The sequence below is a fragment of the Physella acuta genome, unplaced genomic scaffold (genome assembly GCF_028476545.2).
Source record: "Physella acuta isolate Inbredline_101_S28 unplaced genomic scaffold, ASM2847654v3 ptg000018l, whole genome shotgun sequence".
NCBI classification, from domain to species: domain Eukaryota; kingdom Metazoa; phylum Mollusca; class Gastropoda; family Physidae; genus Physella; species Physella acuta.
In genome coordinates, this window is record NW_026731538.1 from 460,400 (window position 1) to 481,865 (window position 21,466).

At 33.9% G+C, this 21,466-nt stretch overlaps 1 protein-coding gene across 1 annotated transcript; it reads left to right on the forward strand.

The window, feature by feature from the left end:
• The first annotated feature begins 353 nt into the window (after positions 1-353).
• On the forward strand, positions 354-20,291 carry LOC131939390 (threonine synthase-like 1). The gene is made up of 17 exons (XM_059297676.1): positions 354-498; positions 2,962-3,106; positions 3,562-3,702; positions 4,339-4,530; positions 6,875-6,963; positions 7,801-7,964; positions 8,362-8,563; positions 9,367-9,519; positions 9,908-9,978; positions 10,296-10,400; positions 10,612-10,705; positions 11,249-11,414; positions 11,872-11,979; positions 13,441-13,584; positions 18,868-18,958; positions 19,431-19,571; positions 20,054-20,291. The coding sequence occupies exons 2-17, from the start codon at positions 2,984-2,986 to the stop codon at positions 20,233-20,235; spliced, it is 2,166 nt and encodes a 721-aa protein (XP_059153659.1). The 5' UTR covers positions 354-498; positions 2,962-2,983; the 3' UTR covers positions 20,236-20,291.
• Positions 20,292-21,466: the final 1,175 nt, after the last annotated feature.

Consider the following 21,466-nt stretch of genomic DNA (forward strand, 5'->3'; position numbering starts at 1 on the left):
GAGCTGTGCATAGTTGACGTCACACTACGGGCTGGATTTGAGGGAGGGGGGGATTTGGATATTTGCGATGTGGGACTTATCACTTACATTTAAAATATCATTTTTGTGTTTAGTTTTTTTCAATTATTTTGCATTTATTATTATACATATTAAATGACGCCACACAATTGTAGCAAATTGTTATCATCACAGCCGTTTTATTTTAATTATTTCTTTAGGCAATCCTTTAATCAATTCACATTTTTCAATTTCCCTATCGCAAACACACCACTCCACAGATGTTACCGGGCCACATGCAAATGTTCTAGGTCAATTCGGTTTACTAGGACAAAGCACACAACACACAATAAACAACGACGTGTAGGTTCTCTGTGAAATGCCATGTGTAGGTCTACCAATCAAAGATGGAGCACTCAGCTTAGTGCACTCTATACTCTATACATTAGGCCTATAAGTATAATCATTCATGATGCTTATGTAAGAAGGTCAAGACAAGAGGTAGCAGAGCCGGCGTTAGGAATACGCGGGGCCTAGGGCCAACCATCCGCGCGGGGCCTTTCCATTATATATATATATATATATATATATATATATATATATATATATATATATATATATGTATGTATAAAGGCCTATATAATGTGATGTACACTTAATAACACACATGTTTTGGATTTTATAAGCTACTGTCAAACTTTCCACTATAATAACAGATTTTATCTCTCCCATGTATTAACCCAATGTTCGTAGTTTTTTTCCTTTGCTAAGATATTAAATCACTTTTGACAGTTATGTAATTCATACCAAATCACTTAAGAATATTTAATCACGTGCCGAAAAATTTGGAAAATATAGTTTACGATACAGCGAACTCGGCCTGATGTATCAAAACAGTAGGCCTATAGACTTCAAAATTTGTTTAGAATTCATACAATATTTTAAAACCAAAATCCTTATTGTCTTAATTATTGAACGGGTGAATCTTTAAGGTGACACAACATAACAACAGTTTTAACTTTCTTCCAAAAAATAATAATAAATCACTCTGTTTAATGCCGCCTGATATAGATCCTAAGCCCCCCCCCCCCCCTCGTCGCCCTCCTCCCACCCCTCTGCATGCAACTGAATGTTAATTTTGTTATACCAAGACAAGTAGCCCCCACCCCCCGAAAACGAAATGAAATTTATATAATTCATATAGAAAATATATACTTTTAACAGTGTCCGCCCCCCCCCCCCCCGAAGAAAGTCTACCGCCCCCCCCCCGAAAATTTCAAGTGCCCCTCCCCCCCCCCCCCCGAAAATTTCAAGTGCCCCTTCCCCCCCCCCACCTCCCCCCGGAGAAAAATGTCTGGAAGAAACACTGTACATATACGACATTATACGACATCTACAACAAGAAAGTCAGGACTAGTTCATCAGGTCACCAACTGTCTACTACAGACATCCCGTCTGCTCACTAAAAGGATGTCTTCATGGGTCCGCATACAATAGGGTATCTCTTTACGTCGTGGGCTTATTCTCGACCGCCATCTCCAGTTAGCTCAGGTCAAATGCCATGCGACCGTACCCTACGCAAAGGGGAGGTGTGACACTGTTTTTGTATCGAATTACGGCCTGTCCCAGTTCAGGTGGGACTCACCAACATCAACCGTGGCCTCAGTTATAACAATCAACAACGTCGGCATTCGACCATTTAGTTTTTCCCAATTGAATTCAGCAACAATTTTTTTAAGTTTACGAACTAATTCAGATAACAATGACATTGCTTAAGCGCGGGGCCCATTCAAGCGCGGGGCCTATGGCGACCGCCCCGTTCGCCACCCCCTAACGCCGGCTCTGAGAGGTAGGACCACATAACAACAACACCTTGTGACATAAAATTATTAGATTCTAGATCTAGATCTAAATGACAAATGTTATTATAAATAATAGTATAGTATTAGTAACCCTGCCCTTAAAATTAGTACTACTAATCTAATTATTGACATTGCATGCCTACAGCTAAATGGAAAAATACTAAAGTAAAGTTAATGTCATTTTTACTATCATTCGTATATATATTATTAAATTAATAATTAATTAATTTTTAGAGTAGGTCTAAAACGTAGGCCTATTTAGTAGACTATTTAATATTTAAATGTAGGTCTATTTACTATTTAGTAGCCTACAAATAATTACTCAAACCTATTCTTAAACATAATATTATTATGTTTAAGAATAGGTTTGAGTAATTATTTGTAGGCTACTAAATAGTAAATAGACCTACATTTAAATATTAAATAGTCTACTAAATAGGCCTACGTTTTAGACCTACTCTAAAAATGTAGGCCTAACGAACTCTGAACTATCTCTAAAACTGCAGTGGTAGACAAGGTCATGGCAAATTAGTGAGAGAATATCTTGGCTCAGGTTTCTTTTCACTCAGATATTTTTATCTGGCAAGGGGGATGGGGGTTGGGGAGGAGAAAAACAGCACTTGAAACTTTAATTGGGGGTGGGGCAGATATTGGTTAAAGAAATAAAGTAGTACACTGATTGGTCTGCAATCACAGCCCTCAAAATTTATGGGCCACAAATAGCCTTTTTACAGTAGATAGAAATTTTAGAATCACCTACTAAACTAGCCCTAGACAGACCAGATGATTTTCACCCTTGTTTCTCATTTGAAATTATTTGAGTTTATTGGCCAAATTTTATTGGTACACAATTGATTATATAGAGGCCTATAGGCCAAGTGATAATTTTAAAAGAATTTTTCACCATTAAGCAATAAAATAACAAACTTATATTATGTTGTCATATTAGGGAAATAAAAGCAGCAGAGCATAGTGCTGACCACACTATCTCACATATACAAGGTCATTGAAACAGATGAACTCTACTTCATTGGCCCTATATGTTTTGGGCACAAATGGTAAAAGATGACCATAATGAATGATACTGTCCAAACTTTTTCAGGTAAAAAAAAAAGAAGACAAAAATGTTAATTCCTCACATTTTGAAAATCAGAGGACACAGATCTGCTTGTATTCTATTTCTATGTCGCCATCTGCACAATAAAAAACCCCACAACTGGAAGTCATGGAAAGCCTTGAATGGAAAGGTAGATTGTGTGATCTGTCTGTTATCTACCGATATACTCATTAGTTATTAGTTTTATTAATTTTAAAATGCAGCTTTTAAATTTTTAGTTAGACCAGTGGCTCTGAAACTGTATTCGATTGAACACAAGTGGTTCAGTCAGTATCAGGAGTTTGGTGGAGGTCAAGGCACACACCCAACTCATTTGATTCATGATAGGGTTTTGTTAGTGTGGACGATAGAGTTATTACTAAGGGTTTGGTGAAAGCACATAGGAACCTGGTGGGGCTTATTACCTCTAATATTTTATAATAAGGTTAACTTCAGGTTAAGAATAACTGATTTAGACCAACGCCTACTCAATAGAGTAATGAATACATTTTTATGTTTTGTAACATGTTTGTTATTTTAATAATCGGATAGACTTGAAATGTCTTGTAATGTGAAACCTTATGTTTTTGGTTTAAACTTTTATAGGGGAATTATGTTCTGATGGGGAACCCAGGCTCTGGTAAGACCACCACTGGTCAGATAGTGGCCCAAGCGCTGAGGAAACAGGTGTTTGATGTAGATGACCATCTGCTGACCCCAGCGTGGGGGATGAGTGTGGCAAGCAAGGTGAGAGCTCGACAATTACAGGTGCATCATTGGTAGAGTGGGGTGGCATGGTCGAATGGTTGAGTGTTTGCTGCTAGGATTCGAACTTGAGACTTTAACACCTCCCTGCGTCAACCCCACTCTGGTAAGTTTCTGACTCACAATAGGGAAAGTATAGGTGGTTGGGAATAGTGCTGGCCACACCATCATATCAAGAAACACTAGTTCTTCTGCACTGTGGATCTTAAGGTCCTTAAAAGGGGAACTTTACTTTTATGGTATGCTATCTAGGTCAGAGGTCAGCAATATAAATTATAATAGACAGGAGTAGTTCTTATGGCAAAAGTCTTGTACTACCACAAACTTAGCAGACTTTCATAGATCTTCATTTTAATTTTTAAAACTTACTTTAGCTATGCCCCATATTTCTTGAAAGAGGCTAAACTACTTTGTTTATAGTCATAAACTTCCAAATTAACAATAACATAAGAAAATAAATTATGTGTCAACAAGTATTTTCTTATCTTCCATAGTAAAATGTTATTTAATAAAACTTCCATGTTCAATATTATAGATATTTATCTCATGCTTTTTAAACATATGCTCCAGAATCAAATCATTAAAAAAATCTATTTCTGAAGCATATAATCCCAACAGCTTAAAGAGGTCGGTGAGCAGAGATTTCTAGAGGAAGAGGGAAAAGTCCTGGCCACCCTAGATGTACAAAACACAGTTGTCTCCCTCAGTGGGTCCAACCCCCTGCAGTACGGGGCCATGACAAAAGTGGCAGAGGCTGGGGTCTTCATTTACCTGGACGCTGATAATGAAACCATTCTAAAACGACAAAAAGTAAAATTTAAAAACTGTGTTGCACTAATTGTTAAACCTCTGCAGCATTTAAACCTCAGCAGCATTCACAGTTTTTATTTATCAGTATTCTGCTAGGAGATAAATTTTAAAATTATAAATTGTAGAAATTCAAACTTAAAATTTGTAAAGTGTAAATTATTAAACTTAGGAATTTATTTATCACATGCTGCTTATTAAACAATAGTAAAACAACAAATATGAACATTTAAATTGGATTCTGTTAATGAAAATATGTAATCAATATTAATTATTTAACCCTTTCCCCGGCAACATATTTGGTACCCTGTCCCCGGCAACTGGGTGGATTACACCCAAAGACTTTCTTATAGTAAATTCTTTTCTTTGTTCATTGTGGGGTGGGTAACAATACTGACACAGTTAAGGTATTCAGGGCACAGAGGCCAAGGGGAACAAAAGACATGTTGTCAATGGGAGAGCTGTAATATGATACTACAGGTTGATGGGATTCTCAAGCAAGAGTTAACCTGTGGGTGGACACATGTAGTGATTTATAGTCTTTGCTGGAGCTCTGACTTGCAGTTACAGACAGAACTCTAGTTCAGAGTTACAATAGGTTAATGAAATGCAGGGGTAAGATTGCCTGTGGGAGGACATATATAGTGATTTGTACTCTTTTTGGGAGCTCTGGAATGTAGATAGAGACATTCGAGCCTTTTAGAGTAACTTGACATTAACCTCATTAGGAGTACAAATGAGGACAAAAAGGCAAAACAACTTTGTAATGCTGCTTGAAAGTTAATACTGGGCAATTAATTGATCAAACTGGGAGTGGGGTGGGTGTTCTACAGGTTGTGACCCTGAGAGTAAGGTTTATAAATAGTCACAAACGTTATTGAGAACACAACAGAAACAAGTCTTGAACGCTTTTGTCTAAACTCAAGTGCTAATGATAAAGGAATATATTTGCCAGTTTTAGTATAGCAGGTGAAAATGACCAACAAGTTTTGAGTCTGAACTATTAGTATCAGAGGTAGAAGATGAAGAATGGCAGCCATCAGTATCAGAGTTAGAAGATGAAGAATGGCAGCCATCAGTATCAGAGGTAGAAGATGAAGAATGGCAGCCATCAGTATCAAGCAGCTCTGATGACGAGGTCTACCCAATATACTGCATTTCAACTATCAATAATGTGTCAACAGTTGGCACTCATAATAAAATGAAACTGCTGGTGCAAAATGAAGAAAAAGAAATATTTTCAGGAAAGACAAAGTAACAGTACACTAGACCACTGCCTGAAGTGCTAATCCCAGGAAATTTATAAACAGCCTGACCCTAAATATTTCTTCTGTGCATGAATACAAAAAATAATACAACCAATATTTGACTGCATTAGCAGGGATGGAGAGAAAGCAAGAGGAGACACTGGCACTCTGCAGAATAACAATTTAGTTGTATGTCAATTCAGTTCTGCTTATGGAAGTTTTTGGAGGCAGAATTTTCTATGAAGAGATTCAGCAACCTTCTGGGTCATATTCACTTCCATAACACTAACAGTCCATCAGGCTCATGGTATATTTAAATTTGCTTCCATTATGGTAGATATTCCATACAAATTTAGCAGGGTGTTATGTTTCTGGAGAGATCATTACTAATTGGGCAACTGGTTGATTTTAGAGGTGGGAGTAGATTTATCCAATACATACCAAGCAATTCCGATAAGTATGGAATTAAAATATTTTGGGCATGTGACTCATGTAACACCACTAAAAGGGTGCCCATATTTTGTCAAAGAAAACTAAAGTTCCCTGCCAGCAAAAGGAAATGTCCAGTTATTTTAATTTTATCTAAAAAGTGTGCTCTCTGAGGTATAAATTATTAAAACGTGTTAATGTTCTATTATTTTATTACTAAAGTTGATTACTTCAATTCTGTTTGATATTTTTGTTACTCAAATACCTTCAGATTGTTAATGTATAGTTAAACTTTGAAAATGTAATACAATGACTTAACCCACAATGGGTAAAAACAAATATTTAGTAACCAGTTTATAAGTTATAAGTACTTTTTCCATTCAAAATTGTGTACGGGTGTGTAGCACCCAGTTGCCAGGGACCGTATACAAAAATTTCAAACCCTCATAAAAAATTTTTTTACGAATATTTTTAAAATTTACAACCTCCAATGTGTTCATCCCAACCACCTTATAGATGGGAATGAGGCCCAGAAAAATTTATAAAACGAGACTCGAGATATGAGCAAAAATATAGCGACTTCGGGTCGATTACACCCAGTCGCCGGGGAAAGGGTTAAATAAGCAATTTATCTTAAGCAACTAATTACAAATAGTGCTTGTCCTAATCAGGCAATGAAGGTTGACCGTATTGTTGGAATGGCATCAGGGGCTACACTAGAGGATGTCATCAACTTCAGGCGAACGTGCTACGAAGATTGGTAAAATGTAGAGCATGATAAGTGTATGATTACAGAGATTGGTAAAATGTAGAGCATGATAAGTATATGATTACAGATATTGTTAAAATGTAGAGCACGATAAGTATATGATTACAGAGATTGGTAAAATGTAGAGCATGATAAGTGTATGATTACATAGAGACAATAGGCTTATAACTAGTTTAATATACTATGAAGATTCATAAAATAACATGTAGCGCATAATAAGTGCATGATTACAGAAAGACAATAGGCTTATAACTAGTTTAAACTATGAAGATTGGTAAAATAATATGTAGAGCATGATAAGTGTTTGATGATCAGAGATATCAATATGCCCATATCCAGTTTAATAAACCTTTCCATATAAGAATTACATTTTATTTAACTGTCATATTTTATTATAATGAAAAGAAAGCATTATAGAAATGTATTACTGAAAAAAAATTGCATTAGAATTCTAAATGTCGTAAAGGTAAAATATGTTTTATTGCCTAAAATAAAATAACAAAACCAAAAAAATCATTCAGATTTAGGCATTATAGGTCTGTTTAAACCCCATTAGTTTATTTATATGTGGATGTACTACTTTTTTTATGTGAGATATAATAATCCCTGTTACTCTTTAAATACAGGTTTTTCTATTACACTGCTATTCCCATCTACAGTTATGTAAAAATATTCCCTATCTAGGCCTATAAGTATTCCTTTTTACTGTAAAGATATTTCTTATGTACAGGTATTCTTTATATTATATAAAGTTATTCCCTATGTATAGGTATTTTCTATTTACAGGTGTTCCTTTTCTAGGCATACAGGTACTTTTTAAATACACAGGTATGATATCAGAGTCTTAGTAGACAGAACTGACAGCAAGGAGAAAGTAGCGGAGAAAGTTTTGAAAGCCATTGAGAAATTTGAGCATGACCCAGGCTATGTTTCAACCAGAGGGGTCAAAGGTGACAAGAGCAGTGTGACATTTTTAGATACAGTCCTACAAGGCAAGGCTCAGTTTCCAGCAGTTTAAAATTAATTCTCTTCCAGTCATGTAGTTTTTATTTTATTTTCATTTAGTGACCATTGTGGTTGTAGCCCTTTGTTATGATTGCTTAGGTTTGTTGGTAATTTTTTTTTTTATCCTCTGAGGCTAAATATAAAAAAAACAACCCAGAAAGTTTCATCAAAACTTAGCTGATTAAGAAAAATAATGTTTTATTATGACTATAGGTCAAAGTGCAGATATCAACATGGCCACCAAAAATAATGACACATTATTTTTACAAATGATATTTTACAGTTTATAAATTATTCATTGTTACTTCCCATAATTTACTAGCCCTTATGTCTTATAATAAATTAGTTTTACCAAACTTAAAGAAAAAATTTTTTGCCTTGAAGGAATTGCCCCAGATGGCGGACTGTTCGTTAAAGGAGGGTCAAGACCACAGCTCTCATTAGCTGACATCGGCCGGCTCGTTAATATGAGCTACAGGGAGAGGGCGCTGAGACTTCTGGAGATGTGGATACATCCACTGGATATATCCCCACAGGAGCTGAGAGGATTCATCCAGAAGTCGTACAGTGATGAGCTGTTTGAACCGTGAGTGGGTTCAACTTTACTAAGATAGGGTTAATGACTTGTATACCAGTTTTCTTATCATGGAATATTGGAAGCAACATGGTCGAGTGATAGAGAATATAATAACCTACACAGTCCATCAGAGATCAGAGTCCATATATATATATATATATATATATATATATATATATATATATATATATATATATATATATATATATATATATATATATATATATATATATATTTATATGTATGTGTGTGTGTGTGTTTGGCGTCACAAAGTCGGGTGTCCCCGGGCACCCCTTCCCCTTCAACAGTTTTGTATTTCTGGTTTGTTATCACATTTCTCACCTACTATTTTATTATTTTGACTGGATAAAAAAAATTATTTTGACAGTAAATTTCTATGTTTTTCACATAAAGTTTTCTTCAGAGATCAGCAGTGAAAATAATTGTATTTTAGCTTGAGATGGGGGTTGGCGGGGTCAAGTAAGTAAAGCTTCTGGTTGCTAAACCAAAAGTCTTGAGGTCAAAAACCCTCTGGCAGATTAGACTCGACAGCTGGGGACAGCCACTCTTCTAGGAGAGACAACTCCAAAATCAAACAACTGTTGCCTTGTAGTTTGTTCTTGGTTGGACAAAGGCTACAAAAGCAAATCCAAAAAGAAAAGCAGGCTGAAATTTGAGTCAGCAGTCTATATGGCACATAACAAGTTGACACTTATACTCAAGTGTGTTGGAGGGAATCTCGTCCAACTTTAAAATTAAAAATGCAGAAGAAACAGCTTTAGATTACAGTTTTTAATATATTTTATCCTCAGATTTGATCTGGCTCCTGTGGTACAGTTGGGAGAGAACCAGTTTGTCCAAGAGCTGTTCCATGGGCCAACAGCGTCCTTCAAGGACTGGGCCCTACAGCTCATGCCCAGATTCTTCACTAAAGCAATGTCTGCCCAGCCAAACCCAGATCTAAAGTTAGTATTTCTCTGGTTGTCAATAGAGAGGAGGTAAATCTAAAGGGTATGTAGGTGTTCGATTGGAACAGGGGGGTAAATCTAAAGGGTAGGTTGGTGTTCAATAGGGGCAGGGAAGTAACTCCATAAGGCAGACAGGCTGTTATGGATTACAATTTGAACATTTTATTTTCTATTTTATTCTGGTGTACGACTTAAAACCGAAATTCACATTATAAAGAGCTGTGTCGATGGCATTTGTCATTAGATAGAATAAACCATAACTTTTATTAATTAACTCACTCAAAGATTAGAGTAGTTGGCACCAGTTTCAAGATTAATTGTCTCCCAAAATGTTATTAAACGGTTAATTATCTCCCTTTAATGTATAACAATTTCTTTCCATCAGATACCTGTTACTTGTTGCCACCTCTGGTGACACAGGAAGTGCCACATTGGATGGATTCAGCAGACATGCAAGTTGGTTTGATTGGTTATATCAATTTTATAAAAAAAAATTATAATATTTCATTGCACCAGGTTTTTTTATGCCAAAATTATAATAATTATTATAATAATGGCCTAAACTGATGTTGGTTTGGCTTGCTATTGCTCTACTCATTATCTGCGTTTTTCATATACCTTATGCAATTTAGGTTTAACTTACAAAAAAACAGAAATAGAGAAAAAAATAATGACAAATTTACCTGTATAATTTGATTGAAAGCCAGGTGTGTATTTTTGGCTAGTGTATTTTCTTGTGTGGCTAACTGCAGCAAGGGTAACTATGTTTTCAGGTGGGGCAAAACTTGGGGTCATCGTCCTCTACCCAACCAAAAATGTCAGTGAAATTCAGAAGTGGCAAACCACAGCTATGGAAGGGAAGAACATTACAGTCATAGGTAAGTTTTGTATGACAAGTTGTCATGGCTCCTTTTATAACAATTATGTATTCTAATTCTAATTTATATATGTCTACATTTTTTTGTACAGAGGAATATATTGTAAAATTTGTAATCAATTTTTCATCGATATTTTAAAATAGATGTCACTATTGGGCTATTAATTAATTATCATTATTTCTCATGTGATTCTCTTTGTTTTTATCTACAGGAGTCGATAGGGATTTTGACTACTGTCAAAAAACTGTCAAAACTATTTTCAGAGATGAAAACATCAACAAGTCATTGGGTGGTTGTAGACTCAGGTTACTTTTTTTTGTAGTTGACTTTCCTTGGTTCCGATGAGTTATCCTCCTTGATTTGAGTTACATTTCTTCATATGAACTACTTTCCACAATCTCTTATATAACTTTTTCAGTTGGTTCTTTTATAATTACATTATAACAATATTAAAAAATTATTCATAATAATTATTCAGAATTTTAAAAGTTAAATTATGTTAAGGTGTGGAGTTATTTCTATGAAACTATATTTACTATTAACTACACCATCACTACTAATATAGATGATTTTAGGATATAAGCTTTTTTTTTTCTTCAGAGGGAGTGGGGGGGGGGGGGGTATTTTAATTGTTAAATTATATATTTTCCATTTTTTACTATTTGCTGGGGTGAGGGGGTGGATGTACTCCAGGGGTGCATAACCCCCAGAGAGAAATACTGAACCAATACCTTAGTCTTACTCCTAGCCCTAACAATCCTAGTTGATATTACCTAAAAATCCCTTTTTCCATTATTTATTTACTGTTTATCATCTGCAATTATTATTTTTTTTTGTTTTGATTGCAGTGCAGCAAACTCTATAAACTGGGGGAGGCTGTTACCCCAAACCTTGTACCATGCCAGCGCTTACCTCGACCTGGTCAAGGCAGGTCATGTTGACCTAGGTGACCCAGTGGACTACTGTGTCCCAACTGGCAATTTTGGCAACATACTCAGCGCCTACTATGTCAAGGTCGGTCATGCAGGCTTAGTATGTAAAACTTAAACCCAGGTGGTAGAACACCATGCCTGAAGGCTCAGGTCAAAACAATATTACAGCTGACATGGTGTAGGAGAGGGACAAGAGAATTTTTAAGTCAACTAGACATAAAAATCTACTTTTTTAGTCATTGCATAACTGTTTTGTTTATTAATATAAGATAGGGTTTTATTTTGGAATTTATTTCCATGCTTGTTAAACCCTGTATTCTCTAATTAGTTTTGAAATCTATCAAATATTTTGTACATTTAAACATTTTTTAAAAAATATTTTTCATAAGAACTATGATTTCTTTACAAATAAGGAATTTAATTATTTAGAATTGTAGTTTGTTTTTGTGCATCATTAATTAAATATTAAATTAAATAAATGACATGCTTAAAGGATATTTAAAAATAAAGTTCATTTGGTAGGCCTACATGATTTTCAGGAGATGGGTTTTCCCATTCGCAAACTGATATGTGCTTCAAACTCCAACAAAATCCTTACAGACTTTCTTCTCTCAGGGAGCTACAGTCCATCATCTTACAAACTAAAGGTAAACACAATTGTTCCCTTAAAAAAATATTAATTATACTGTATCCATGTAGGACTTTTTAAAAATGTTGTCTGTTTTATAAAGTTAAGAGCTGTTCAGATTTTGTAGATACAATTCTCTCACTTTGGTGTTAAGTCTACATGCTTCTTTACCTAATTTGAATCAATTTTTTAAACTTTACCTTAAAAGTACCTTAAATTATCTTACCACCAGCTTACTATCTTTATAAAACCATTTACTTTATAAAACCATCTACTTATAGTGTAAAGGGAACCCTCATTATATCAATAAATACCAGCTAAAACGCTATTATTTTTTAGCGCCTTCTTTGTTCTTTATTGTACTTTTTCCTTCCTTCCTTATACGGAAACCGGCTCAGAAGGTTGACTTCCATTAGCCAGGCAGGCCTCAGTGTAGCAAACTCCGACCACAAGAGTTTCCCACACATCGGTCGCTACTTCCGTCGGCTCTCACCGGGCTTTCCTCCCCCACCCACCAGACGCGGGACGTCGTCCTACCGCCTGGTACCCAGCTTGATCGAGGGGGGTGTTTGGCCGTTCTTTGAGCCTAGCGCATACAGCAGCTCTACTTGGCCAGGTCAAAAACCTCTAGCTGCTGTTGGCTACCACTAGCCATTCCACACTCACTAGGGGGGTCATGAGCTTAGTCCGACTGGTGGCACTCTTCCGAAGCCACGTGAAGGCCGCAGTTTAAAGTCAAAGTATCTGGTTAGGATCACGAGCAGACCCCTTTTGGTTCCCGGCAGTCTTGCACCTCTCCTACCCCACGCTGTTGTGTAGGGGACTTGGGAGTCCGACGTACCAGGCTCTATATTGAACAAACAGAGAGGATTTCCTCCAACACAATTTTTATGTTTCGAGTTTTACATGGTGGTATGGTTTGACTTAGACATCAGCCAACTTTTCATTCTGGATTTTCTTACATAGCCTTTGTCCACACAAGAACAATCAGCAAGCAGCATAGTTCTTTGATTTTATTGTGGCTAACAAGTCTCATCTGCTAGGGTCAGAACTCCTGACTTGTGGAGTTAGCAGTCATCCACTCTTCTTCTCACCATCACACTATGTAAACAAAGGTGGGGGGTGGCAGATTCAGCCCTTAAGAAGGGTGAGTTAGATATAGGCCAAAATATATACTTTGGGGAGCTGGCTAGGTTCTATGTACTGCCCTAGATCTGCCAATAGCTATAGGAATATAAGTTAAGAAATATAATAACAAAAAACTTACATAATTTGTCATAAAAATGACAAATATGTGTAATTTTTTTAGGCCAACATTTTCCTCAATTTTTCTTATATATTTTAGTGGTGGTTGTGGTGTACCCTAACACACCCCTTAACTACACTTATAAATAAATCCAATCTTTAAAATCTTCCACATACCATGTCCCGATCAATAGACTAATCTAATCCTCTAATTAATAAATCCCATCTTCCACAGGCTACAATGTCCCCCTCAATAGACATCATCCAATCCTCTAACCTAGAGAGACTGTTGTATCACCTGTCAGGTGAACACGCAGCTATGGTCAGCACATTCTATTCACAGGTCTCTAAGGAAGGAACAGCTTCAGTCTCACAACAGGTTGTACACGTTGTTTTGTACACTTTGTTTCTTGTTTGTTTTGTACACTTTTATTCTTGTTTGTTTTGCACCCATTAATTATATGGCTAATTTTCATGTAAAGGATTTCAATGGAAATTTGTTTATCTCATATCTTCAAAAGGGAACCTTTAAAATGTTGTTTTATTATGTTAGGGGTTGAGTTTTGTGTAAATCCTATCAATACCATGCTGGGACTTAATGGTCTATAGAGTAGGTGGAGTTTCTTTGCTGTAGATTTAAGAAGGGAATGGATAGTTTAGTTTCTTCATTTTGTAGCCATCAAAGCTTAGATGACTATGACAATTGGGTGTTGAAGTGGAGTCCAAATGGAGTCCTGCCGGTTGGCGTTTTTTTAAACCAAATCTGAATATTTTTATTAAATCTTTTTTTTTAAGTTAGGAAAGCTACTTTCGCTTTTGGCTTCAAAACAAACTCAAGAATTTAGAATCAGAATTTCGTGAATTTAGATCTAGAAATCGAGATAGAAAATTAAAATCTAATCTAGATTCTAAATCTAGATCTAGATCTAGATAAAGAATTGACTTTTCAGATTTTAATATAGTCTAGAATCTAGAATTATATTTAGAATATAACCGACTCGTTAGATTTAGTTTTAGAGTTTTAGTAGTTTTAGATTTTAGAGGTAGATTCTACTAACTCTAGATCTAGAAATCTAAATCTAGAATCTTGATCTGATCTAGGGACCGTAGTCTAAACCGATTTTATTAGAAGAGTAAAGAAGAGGTTGTAAAGTCAAGTCTAAATAATTAATTAAAGATTAAAGAACTTTAGTAATTAGCCTATATATATTATAATTAGTTAGGCCTACTAATTACTAGGCCTATGGCCTATAGTAATTAGAATTAGATTCTACTTTAGTGTACTAACTTTGTACTAAGTACTAGGCCTAAAATTAATATTAATTATTAATGATACGTCATACACTCATATACTTTAAGTTTAATTAAGTCTAAAGTTTAAGTTATAAACAGTAGATCTAGATCTAGATACAATAATAAAAATATACCCTATTAATTATAACAAATCGTCAAATAGTATTATTTACTAGATCTAGGGCCTATGTATTTTATTTAGATCTAGATCTCAGCCTTATTTTAGTTAGACCTAGATCTATAATAATAATAGTATTAAATTAAGTATAGGCCTGTTACTGTATTATATAGACTATAGCGTATTTTCTTTTATAGTGAACTAGGCCTATATGATTAATATGAATACTTTTATTAATATAATAGTAATAGGTGTTAGTATTAGTTTAGTTAGCTAGCTAGTATTTAAGCTAGATTTAGTAATAATAGAATAATTATTAATTAGCTAGATTTATGTAAAACAGAAACCTTTAGACTTTAGACTTAACTTTTGAATGTAGGCCCATACATTTTTTTCTAGACTTTCTTTTGCTTAGAAAGTTAAGAACTGATTAAATTAGTTATTAGGCCCTATGTATTAATCATATTATAGTTAATTATAGGCCCCTAATTTAAATTAGGCCTATTTAGTTATAAAGACTTTGCCTTTATTCATTTTAATAAATAGGCCCCTATTTTAAATCAATGCCATATTTAAAAAAAAAAAAATCCTTTTCCTAGTACTTTTTCTTTTAGTACTAGATCTAGATGTAGATAAACTAGATATTACACGGTGACAGTAGGCTAGACCTAATAACCGTAATTACTAATTAGTCGTCTGCTTAGTAGTTAGTCCTCGTAGAGATAGTTATCGTTATATATATATAGACAAGTTATAGTGTACCAGTATTACTAGATAAAATTCTATATCTAGTAATAGCTCTAGAAATTCCAAATTTGATTTAAGCCCAAAGTGGGCCTAAAAATTGGATTAATCTAATAATTACTAACATTAGGGCCTAATTAGTTTAATTGTAATAAGCTTTGTTTGACTTTGTGTTACTGTCATTGAGCTTTTAGTTTAACATTGAAAATTTAATTCAAAGATTTAAAAAAAAAAATCAGCAACTTCAATTAATCTATATAGCTAGATTCTAGATATTCATACTGTTGTACAAGGCTTACTTAGTAGAAATTAAATATGCTATAATTACAGAATTCTGACTATATCACTCAGAATAAACAGATATGACTAAATAAGCCTAATGTATATTACATTGTTTTAGAAGAATTACTTTTGCTTTACAGTAAGCATGTATTTTTAGTGTCTGTGTACACTAGTTAATATTTATTTTTACTGTTAATGAAAGTATTATTCCACAGATGAAGCATGTTCCACTTGTAATAATATTAATAATGTCTTGTTTTTTTTACTTAGACCAATAAAACAGTTGTGTGGTTTACACTTAAAGTCAGTATCTCAAGCCAGTTACCCTTAATGATAATGTACTCAAGCCCTCAAACCACTTCTCTGGTTTATCAATTGTGTGCTCTACTGCTTGACCAATGAATCCCAATTTAGTATTTGTAGGTCATTGTAAAAATATATATTGATATATCCTAAATAAATCTTTTATCAAGTGTTAAGATTTATGTTATTTTTATTGAGTGTTGTTTTAATACGTTCTTTGTGTTTGTGTGTGTTAGTTCAGTGATTTTGGAAAGCTGTAGTGATTGAGGAAACTAAACAGTGTTTAACTTGCAAATTTTATATGAAGAAAAACACACTGGCGCTAGACTGCCATTACTACTAACCCAAAGTCTCAAGTTAAATTGAGGTTTAAGTCAGTAAAAAGTCCCTGTGTGCACCCAGCAATGAGGGGTACCTAACTCACATCAGTGAAAGTAAAGGCATTGTCATAGTGCTGACCACATCATGGCTTCGAATGCCAAGTTCACAGAAACAGTTGAACTCTTTGCAATCTGATCCATGGACAAACAGGCTAGAAACAGGAACTTTTCAACTCTCACTGTTGTTTACAATATTTTCATACACTAACAATAACATTAACAATCAATAAACAAATTCAATGATTAAGACAAGTTCAATTTTTATTAAATAAATTAATAATTTATTAAGTATTTAAAGATAAAGGCATTTTATTTAATGTAATATTTGTCCCTTAATTTCAGGGAATTTAATTTTTTCCTGCATCAAATATTGTTATTCATAAATTGCAGACTCAGATGAAATCTTCATTCTAAAACACATTTTGATTTCCTATGTTTTGTTGATAGTCTTAGTTAAGGTTGCCTGGAACATGTGTAGGGTACTTTCTTCTGTGTTTACTAGAGGTCTATATGCACTGATTTAATTCAGGTATTCTGAAAAATAGATTTACACACAATATTTATACTTAAAATTTTGTCTTATAATCATAGTTTACATAATAAGTGTATCAAAAATATAAATAAAATTGCAATCAAAACTAGCAATTAAATCTATAACTTCAGTTCAGGTCAATATTGATTTATCTCTTACTAAATCTAAACTCTAGATCTAATAACCATAATTCAATGCCTACTAAAATAACTGGGTCTTGCTAGATTTACACATAAACTTCCTACATCTAGATTTCTAAGTAAGCATATGCCTACTACTAAGTACTACTCTAGTTAGTAGCAGACTTTCTTAATCTTTAGCAGTCAACTAAACTTTAAATCTACTTCTTAAATCAAATTAGGTCCTATTATTAACTTTTTAATTTATTACTTTTAAATATTACACTCACAGTGTTGCATTCACTCTCTACTAAGTCTTCTTCAGTAACTATGCTCAACTTAACTACACTAACATCCTCAGTAGTCTAGTCTGCACTTAGACTAGTCGTAGTCACTACTTGTACTTAGAAGTACTTACTAGAGTCTAGATCTAGATATTAGATAAGTACTTGCAATCAGATCTCTACAAAGTCTACAATCTACAAACATACACTAAATCTAATCACTGTCATTTTTTATTTAGAGGGATCAGTATAGATCTAGACTCTAGTTAAGGAAGTATAAAGAACAGATTTAGGATCAGGTAGATTAAGATCTATTACTAATAACTATTAGATATCTAGATCTAGTTGCAATATGCTGAAATAAAGTGTAAAGTCGAACTTGATAATCGTGTGTTTACTGTTTACCAAATCGTCCAGTAGGAGTAATGTCCCCTGGGGCTAGGCTTGCTAGGTCTTAGATTTAACTTTTAAAAATAATTAATTTACTTACCGCCACAAAACTTTTCTGTCAGAATTGAATGCAAATACATTACTTCCCAACCGTACGTACACAATAGACTTGAAATTTTGTATATTTGTTGCATATTGGGAGTTCATGATGAGTTTAAAATCTTGAAGCGAAGTCAAGAAACAAGCAGCCGCCATGTTTTTTTATCAATGGGAAACATGATCACAAAAATTCATTTAGTTTGAAAAATTTTATCTCTCCCTGGCGGAAGTTTTTCCAAAACTTTGAATGGATTAATGAATTAATATTATTAATTATTTCAAAAATTATTTTCAATAGTTTATCTTGAATTAAAAAATTCAAAACACGTAAAAATCAATACTTAATATTTTGTTTTAATTTTTGACAGCTAAAACATAATTTTAGCGCTTGCCAATTAATTTATATAATTTTTTGAAAATTAGCATGTTATATAGCAAAGTATTACTGCAACACCCAATAGACTTGAAAAGCTGCCCTGGTTCAAATGGTTCCAAATTTTTGTTGCCAGAAAGCATATTTTTCAACCAAAATTGAATACATTATAACATTTGTGTAAAAAGTTCATAATTACTTCTGTTTTCATTAAGGCTAAAAATAGTCAAAGAAATAATTACTTGTAATATAATAGTAATTTAGCATACACTTTTATTTTTAATTTGGAATAGTAGAGTCAGGGTGTTGTGGTGATTGGGGATGTTATATTATTTAATATAAATACACTCTATACACCATAGATCACCATAGTATTTTTATCATGAAAAACAGTTGTTCTGATTTTTTTAGTATGATTACATAGACTTTTCATGCCTAGACACATTTTCTACAGTATTTGAACATACATCCTTTGTTTTCAAATAAGCGCTCTACTGTTTGACACTATTATCACCGTCTTCACACCTACACAGGCATATGTAGCCCATTTTGTAAAAACATTTTTGATATCACTGATTTAGATCATACAAGTATTTCTAAAGCTTGCCCTTAAAAAAACTAGCAAGCTGGAGAGTTCACATTAAATCTGTGATGGTTACAACAACAATGTTTTTAAAACAATGTACAACTTAAATTAGAACAAATATTGTACACAGCTAGTTCATTGTTTGAATTATTGAAACAGGTACATTCTGCCTTGAAGGATACATTTATACCAGGATTTGCCACTGAAGAGAACACAAGAGAAACTATACGCAAGGTTTTTAAACAGAAAGGTATTATGGAAACACACAACTGTGATTTTATTAAAGCACATTAGAATAACTTTATGAAAGCATTTTACTGTGGTTTTATGGAAACACATAAATGTAATTTTATTGAAAGTCCTACCAGTAATTTTATAAAAACAACTAATTTTTCTAAAAATGTAGTTGACCCTTAATTATTAAACAGTTCAACTTTTAATATATTGTAACATTTCAACTTAGTTTCACATTTTTTTTAAATTATATAATTTGTCTAAATATTTGGCAGTAAATATTTCATTTGATTAAAATAAAATTATGAATAAGTCTTGTAGCCTCTTCTTCCTATTTGGAACAACAAACCATTTTCTAAATTTTACTCTCCCCCCCCCCCCCTTTTAGTTAAAAACAAACATGAATAACTGATAAAAGGCATCAATGTAAATATCATATTTACAAAATACTGTGCTAAGTTGACACAACAAATTGTTACCATCTCTAGGTTACCTAATGGACCCACACACTGCCGTAGCCCATTATGTTCTGTCTGGGTGTGGGGACCCCACCACCCCCACTGTGATATCTAGCACTGCTCACCACGGGAAGTTTATTGATAACATTCTGCCCATCCTTGATCACAACGGTAAAACATTTGAATTATCTGTAATGGTGAAGTGTTATTAGCTCAAAATGTTTTATATAGTGATTTTAAGGTTTGTATTAAATATTTGTCAGTCAGCAATTCCCAAATATTGGTGTAACGAAAATTGTTTTAACCCTGATGCTTATTTAACTATTAACCTTAATCTTAACACTATATGCAATACATTTCACTTATTAACTGATTAAATACATAGAATAGCTTTGTTTAAAATGTTCAATAAGCATAGGTCTTGGCAACCAAAAAATATGTGGATATGACAAATTATTAAGTGTCTCTTAATATAGTGCTTTCTCCAGTATGCAGATGACTAGCCATCTTTTTTTTACATTTTCTATTTATTTTTTAACTTGATCATTTTTAGTGTAATTTCCCTTCCTTTCATTAAGTGCCCAAAGTAACTTTTATGATTATCAGACCTTCTGTTATAATTTAACTCTTCTTATTCTTCTCACCTCACACAGAAAATGTTTCAAGCTTAAGTGTGCCAGATCTGATACAGAGGGCAGCAGAGGTTACCAGACAACCAAAAATGAACAGATTCTTGACCACAATGGTCAAGAAGAAAGTTGTACATACTGACACAGTGTCGGCTGATTATGATAAAATTTGTAAGAAAGTGGTCCAGTTCGCTCAGAAGCTGTAACAACACCCAAAAATTTGTTTTGATAAAATGAATAAACAATTTTTGTAAAATTGAAAGTGACGAATTAAATACTTTTTAAACCAACTTGTGGAACCAACCTCTTGAGAAAAATTTTGATTATCCAACTGGGATTTCTTCTTCTTCGTTCTTAATTTTTAGTGTTAGAAGGGATTGAGCCTTATCTGCCAGAGGGTTTGAACTCGAGACTTTTTTATAATTTATCAACCATGAGCTTTAGCCGACTCAACCACCCCTCCATCACAATTGTGTCAACTGGTTATGCGCCATTGAGGTCATTGACTCTGATTTCAGCCTGCTTTTCTTTTTGGATTTTTAGCCTTTGTCCAACCAAGAACAAACTACAACGCAACAGTTGTTTTTGATTTTGGAGTTGTCTCTCCTAGAAGAGTGGCTGTCCCCAGCAAACGAGTCTAATCTGCCCAAGGGTTCAAACTCGAGACTTTTCGGTTTAGCAACCATGAGCTTTACTGACTCGACCACGCCGACCCCTCAACTGGGATTTCATGCTTTGGTATTTTACATTCATTAAGAGATCTACATTTTCCTGAGTATCAGTTTCTTAAGTTTATTTTCTCAAAGTCATTGATTATTTTTCTGGCCTACATCTATTTGGGTGCATTACATTTTTGCCTGGGTGCTAGATGTAATTCATTCCACCCATAGTGACATCACCAACAAAATCAATGCTTATTTTTTTAACATCTCTATATATTTATGGTTAGGCATAATGCATACTATACTATTTCTTCATATGCTGAGGTTACAAAAACATGTGAACTCTACTTCACTTGCGTCAAAAAAGGAACTTTACTTTTACTCTATATTGAAAAATACATGTGTTGGCAGATCTGATTTTTAACTACAGCTTTGTAAGGATTTCAAGCAGTGCTTTAAATTTGTAAGGATTCCAAGCAGTGCTTTAAAAAAAAATGTAACACTTGTATTAATGGGTGTGACTATAGCTTCTTCCACACATTGATAATGAGCTGTTGGATACAATGTAATCTTTGAAAAATGTCAAGTTTTAATGTTTGCGGAATAGGCTTTTGTCTATAAAATAAAAATTAAGGTAATAATTGTTCCATATTTTATTTCATGTTTTCGGTTTCCAGTTGATTCATCAGAAGCCGGTGGACTACATAAAATGGATTCAAGCCCATTATCTTTCCCTTAATGTCAAACTAATTAAGTTAGCACTTCAAAGATTTGT